Source organism: Tripterygium wilfordii, chromosome 3 (genome assembly GCF_013401445.1).
Source record: "Tripterygium wilfordii isolate XIE 37 chromosome 3, ASM1340144v1, whole genome shotgun sequence".
Taxonomy (NCBI): Eukaryota; Viridiplantae; Streptophyta; class Magnoliopsida; order Celastrales; family Celastraceae; genus Tripterygium; species Tripterygium wilfordii.
In genome coordinates, this window is record NC_052234.1 from 1,264,047 (window position 1) to 1,270,110 (window position 6,064).

General features: G+C 37.8%; 1 protein-coding gene across 6 annotated transcripts; it reads left to right on the forward strand.

Moving 5' to 3' along the window:
- Window positions 1–652: 652 nt before the first annotated feature.
- On the forward strand, window positions 653–6,064 carry LOC119993780 (transcription factor SRM1-like). 6 transcript variants are annotated; one of them, XM_038841055.1, is made up of 3 exons: window positions 653–833; window positions 1,917–2,375; window positions 5,203–6,064. In XM_038841055.1, the coding sequence occupies exons 2-3, from the start codon at window positions 1,999–2,001 to the stop codon at window positions 5,618–5,620; spliced, it is 795 nt and encodes a 264-aa protein (XP_038696983.1). In that variant the 5' UTR covers window positions 653–833; window positions 1,917–1,998; the 3' UTR covers window positions 5,621–6,064. The 6 variants fall into 6 exon arrangements, with proteins under 6 accessions (XP_038696983.1, XP_038696936.1, XP_038696963.1 ...); XM_038841008.1 differs by having other exon boundaries at window positions 654–1,059; window positions 1,690–2,375; XM_038841035.1 differs by having other exon boundaries at window positions 654–1,059; window positions 1,811–2,375.

Consider the following 6,064-nt stretch of genomic DNA (forward strand, 5'->3'; position numbering starts at 1 on the left):
TACTCAGCCTCTAACAGTCTAGCACACAATTCTCTACCAATATATGTACTCAATCAAAACATCATCCATTGTCGGTTTCAATCCGTGATTATCCTCTTTCTTATCTCTATCACAGACTTGATCGTCGAAATCTCTTTGATCGGCACTCCCCTATCGGGTCTAAAAACTTTTCACGATTTGGTTGTTTGAAGTGTTACAGCACCCACTGATTGCAGACAAAAGTTGACTATTCCTATTATAATTTTCTCTGCTACTAGTCATGGTTATCTCATATACTGACAAATTAATCTTGTTTTTTGGTTTCGAATTCAAAGAAAAAGAGGAAAAAACCCACTCTTTCTCGTGTTACATATTAGAAAAAGGTATTCTTTTACTTGTCAGATATTAATGGTTATCGCAGATTCCAGAGTGACAACTTCGGGTGAGCCACTTTTTCAATCTTGCTTGTCTTTATATGGAGCATATAGTTGTTGGAGATGGGATCAATTGACCCATGCTGCTGGCTGCTGCCTATTGCACCACCTCTTTTTTGTGGATTTCTCCTTATAACCCATCAACATCACTCATAATTTCTATGCCTACCCTTGTAAATTTCAATCCAATTTAGGTCATTTCTTCAAAACCCCATTTGCCGTTGGGTTTATCTGGTTTTCTGAATACTCCCAACTTTTCTAATTCTTATTAGGGTCATAACTCATATATGAGGTTTGTTTGCTTGTTTTTTTTTACTAATATATAAATACACAGTGAATTGTTATTAGTTTGGAAATTCTGACCCGAGATTAGGATGACATAAAAGGGAAGGCAGTGGAGTGTGATTTGGCACAGTAAAGGTTAGGCATTTTTTGTACTTTCTTTGCTTGTACAATCTTGTTGCACTACATTTGGAAGTTGAGTTTTGATGGGGGTTGGTTAAAGAGTCAAAATCTAGATGGTGCCTGTATGATTTTTCGGTAATCTTTCATTTTATCATTTTATGGCGTTTTGCTTCTTTGAGAGGAAAGGAATAAATCAGAGGGTTTTAAATCCTGGGAATTCAATCTGTAGTAGAAAACCCAGGTATGAAATTGTCAAAATCCCACTTATTTTTTTAATGATTTGATTTTGATTTTCTAGTTGATGTTGAAGATTAGCTTCTCAAATTCGTTTGGCTGCTGCTGGTTCATGTGTTTCTGAAGGAATAAGCCAAATCTTTAAGATTCTTTTTACTGTTGCTGAATGGGAAATAATAATCAAAACAAGAGAATAGCTGGAGTTTATACAGCAAAAGTTTTTGATTCTTTTGAGCAGTAGGTATGGTCTAGTTGTTGCAGAGGAAAAGTTTGTGGGCCTGTGCTGTTAAAAGTTCAAACTGTTGTTTTCAATAAGAACTTGTGGGTAACAGGGTTTTTTGTTTGCACTAGCAATGCCATTTTTGGATGTTCTTCTTTTTAATCACCATAGATTTCTGGGTTTTTCTCCTATGTTTGGTTTATTCAATATCTCTTTCACATTTCACAATCCAGAACCCTAATTACCATGGTTCACCGTCACATTTAATCTTTAGGGTTCTATGGTTTCCAGATATTTCTCATGGTCTAACTGAACTTAGCTGCCTTTTCATTCATCAAAAGGTCAGCAAGCCACAAGAGTCCATTTTTGAATTGTGGAAGCAATTACAATTGCATTTCTAACATACTCTCTGCTCAGTCTTTCATGATTTTTATTGGAGATGATCTCTGGTTCAGCTCCCATGGCTTCTTCTGCGTCTGTTTGTTTCTCCTCTTGTTTACCTCTGCAGCCTGACATGTTCTGCCTTCCATGCTTCTAGTCCCCCATTAAAAACCAGTTTCAAGTGATACAAGCAAATGAGCTATCAAGATCCGTTTCTCGTGGAGTACTCTAGAAAATCCTAAATTTTTGTGGTGTGTTGATAGGCAAGAATATACCTGGAGCAGTTTGGTAGATTTCTTCTTCTGCTGCCTGATATTCTGGAAATTGGGGTTCAAACAAGGCTAGATGACTGTGGATGAAGCAGACTGTAGCTCTGTGTGGACTAGAGAGCTGGATAAGGCCTTTGAAAATGCCCTTGCCACACATCCTGAGGATTCTTCAGATCGGTGGGAGAAAATTGCAGCTGATGTACCTGGGAAAACCTTAGAAGAAATAAAAGAGCATTATGAGCTTTTAGTGGAGGACATTAACCAGATTGAGGCTGGATGTGTTCCCCTGCCTAACTATACTTCTTCTTCTGAAGGTTCAAGGAGCCATGCCGGCGATGGAGGAACTGGTAAGAAGGGAGGCCATTATAACAGTGAATCCAATCATGGAAGTAAGGGCTCAAGGTCAGATCAGGAACGCCGTAAGGGGATTGCTTGGACAGAGGATGAGCACAGGTGAACCTAGTATTTTTGGTTACTTGATTAAAATTGTTCCTTCTCTTTGTTGATTTGTATAGTTTCACTTGCATAAGCTTTACTCGGGTGCTAAACATTGGTTGGTATCTGTGGCTTCACTTTTTTGTGATCAGTGTGTCGATATATTTATGTGTTCATATATATGATGTTTAGGTGTTTTTTTTCGACTCCTTGGTGGATAAATCTTGTTTGCAACTTTGCTCTAGATTCTTGAGCTTGCTTTTGCTAAAGCAGTTACTTTCATGTGATTCTTGTTGATAAAGTTGTATCCCTTTAATTTCTTGCTCAGACCTTTTTCTTCAAATAATTGCTAAGTTTTTTTGCAATCCAACCAGTGGAACCCTGCAGTAACCAAAGTAATCAGCGAATAGACCAAATAAGTATCTTATATGACACAAAGTAGGTGGATTAAGGGTATTTATATATTAGTATCTGTAAGAGATATCTTATTCTGGCAGTTGTGTGGTTAGTCTGTGCCAGTCTTGTCCTAAGCTTTGGAGTACACTTTTAATATATCTTCAAGAAAACTGAAAATATTAACACTATAATATGAATCCTGATTGGAAGTTGATTGAGATGGTAGTTGGAATCAACAGATTGATTATTGTGTCTTCAGTTGAGTTTGTTTCTAGAATTCTGATTTTTTTTTTTTTTTACTTCAATGTCTGTGTGGGATTGACATGATGTTGTGAAAAATAAATCAAATGGTCTATGATAATTTCTTTAGGAATGTAGGTAACTAAAGCATAAATAGCTTGATCTGGTGATATTAGTGATCTGATATGATGAACACCGTTTCCTGCCAATTTATTTGTTAATGAAATTACATTTGTCTAAGGAGCCTTTGAGGAACCTTTGGTTGTATTAATTTTCAGTTCTACTTAGGCTAATTTCCTTGTAGGAAATCTGGTATTTGATGCTATGATCTGGGTTACGGAGTCTAACCAAGTGAACTATCAAATGCTGTAGCCTGCAGCTCCATGTTGGAATTGGGAAATTGATGGGTTCTAATTTAGTGTTTTGAGGTACTAAAAATGATAACCTTCCATTTTTTAGACCTAAGCATCAGATTGGTTGTCGTAGGAACTTCAGATTTCCTGAAACAAGTCTTGACAGTATAACAGTGGTCATGAAGTATCGTTCAATTGAGGAGGGTTGTGTGTGCTGCTTACTTGTGTGTAGTTGTATGCTTTTCTTTTGAATTTATCTCCATTCTCATTATTTTTCACACAGTAGAAGTCACTTTCCACTTTGTGAACCTTCTTTAAGATGACGTAGACATTAGTGAAGATGTAGCTAATATGATTAAAAATGGGCGGATGAAGTGGAGGAGCGCATCCGTGGTTTCATGCGATCGAAAGATTTCTTTAAGGTTGAAGGGAAAATTTTATAGGTCGGCTATATGACACTCGATGCTGTATGGTTCTGAGTGTTGGACTATTAAGAGACAACATATAAAAAAATGCATGTAACGGAAATGCGAATGTTTGTTGGATGTGTGGCCACACAAGGAAGATAGGACAATAAATGATATTATTAGGAGTAGCACCACTTGAAGATAAATTGCGAAAAAACTATTTAAGATGGTATAGTATGTACAACGTAGAGATAGCAGTATGGAGAATCAAGAGAATTTGTATAGGAGAGAGAGTAGGGAGTGATGTGGAAAACCTTAGAAAACATGGTTTGAACTTTGAAGTAGTAAGAAAAGTTATCGATTCAATAGGAAATGATGAAAACATGCTCCTAAATAGAAATTAATGGCAAAAACATATACACGTAGTGGATTCCCTTTAATTTTTTTCATAGACTCATGCAGCCGATCTCAAACTTTTGAGATCTCGGATGATTGATGATGATGGTTTTCTGACACCTACTGCTCTAGTGTGCTTTATTTGAAGCGAGGCCTCTTAGATTCCCCTGATGGATGGAAACGCTGAGTTTATGACTTACCTGATGGTGTTCTGATATATTGCTTCTGCAGATTGATAAAATCCTAGGAAGCAGATGCATAGGTCCGCTTACATTTCATCATGTATACCTGTCTAAACATAGATGCTAAGGAATGCCTATACAAAGATAATTTTTATTCTTTCATCAAGTGTCATACTGTAGAGGTTCCTTGATACTGAAATTTTCAGTAATGATATGATTAAGAAGGCTAAAAACAAGGTATGTTGATGTAATAATCACCAGGGTGTGGCCCACATGGATAACTACAAGGGGTCGTGGGTTGGGATGATCATCAGCATTAATGGAGATTGTATAGCTGGCATTTAGATTTGGTTTTTATCAAACCTTTCTTGCCACTACCGCCCTGCTTCTGTTTCTCTAATGAGTATTCCATTCAGGTTCAAGTTCCTAAGGATATCTACCAACTGAAACATTATTGCATCGATAAGATCTTCCTCTCATTCTTCCTCTATGTTGTCTTATGGTCTTTTAACTGCCATCTCTTTTTGGGCATTGTGTATGGCCAGCCCTTTACGCTGAGTATGTGCCTTGGAATTCAGCGATTCTGTCTGAAGCAAATATACTAAAGTAGGGAAGGATTTGGAGGACTCTTTTCTACATAGACCGACTTGGCATGTTGCATTTTGTCTCTCTTGTCTCTTTTTGGATTGCATACAATTATGTGATTGTTGACACAATCTCGTCAAGTTTTCTGGAATAATATGGCTTTAGTTAAAGAGATTGGCAGAAAAGGCACCTATGATTTGCAATTGTTTCTTGATACTGAATTTTCATTCATTTGTCTTTTTCTGTTTTTCTTGTGGGTACTAATGGTGCAGCCTACAATGAACAGGTTGTTTCTCCTCGGTTTGGATAAATACGGAAAGGGTGATTGGCGAAGCATATCTCGAAACTTTGTAGTGAGCAGAACACCTACGCAAGTGGCAAGCCATGCACAAAAATATTTCAATCGCTTGAACTCGAACAAAGATAGAAGACGATCGAGCATTCATGACATTACTAGTGTTGGCAGTGGAGATATATCAGCACCTCAAGGACCCATCACTGGTCAATCAAATAGTACAGACCCAACGGGAAACCCAGGTGTTGGCATGTATGGTCCTCCGACCATAGGGCAACCTATAGGAGGACCCCTCGCTTCAGCAATAGGCACTCCTGTGAATCTATCTTCCCATGGACACATGGCATATGGTGTTAGAGCTTCAATGCCTGGAACTGTACCTGGAGCACCAATGAACATGGTCCTATGACGTATCCAATGCCACGCACAACCGCTCATTGGTAATGCACTTTTAGCCGTTAAATGTGCTAATAGACAGTATACCTTCAGCTTGTGCTCACATTGGGTTAGTACTTTTCCATGTCATCCTGAATAAGATTATGGTTTAGAAGCAACAAGAAGTCTCATTTCAGGTGCCATTTGTTCTCAATCTCAAATAAGCCAGTGGAAAATAAGCTTCATGCATGCATCTGTATAGGCAAATTTTCAGAAATTTCAACAGCATTTATGGATAGGGAGGCAGTCTGCTATGTTTTTGGTCTTTGAGACAATTTAACATTATGAGTTAAGAAATTTAGTGCAAACTTTGTGAAGAGGCTTGAATCTCCTCGAAGAGAGTGAGATACTCGTATCTCGGTTTACTACGGTCGAGCTTCCGTTTCATTTTAATGTAGAAAATTGCCCATTTGAATCG

What these genes read in the sequence shown, in the direction of transcription:
- LOC119993780 (XM_038841055.1), top strand. Translation starts at nt 1,999, where the DNA reads ATGACTGTGGATGAAGCAGACTGTAGCTCTGTGTGGACTAGAGAGCTG. An exon ending in TGGACAGAGGATGAGCACAG is followed by an intron (nt 2,376 to 5,202) that starts GTGAACCTAGTA and finishes TACAATGAACAG; the next exon opens with GTTGTTTCTCCTCGGTTTGG.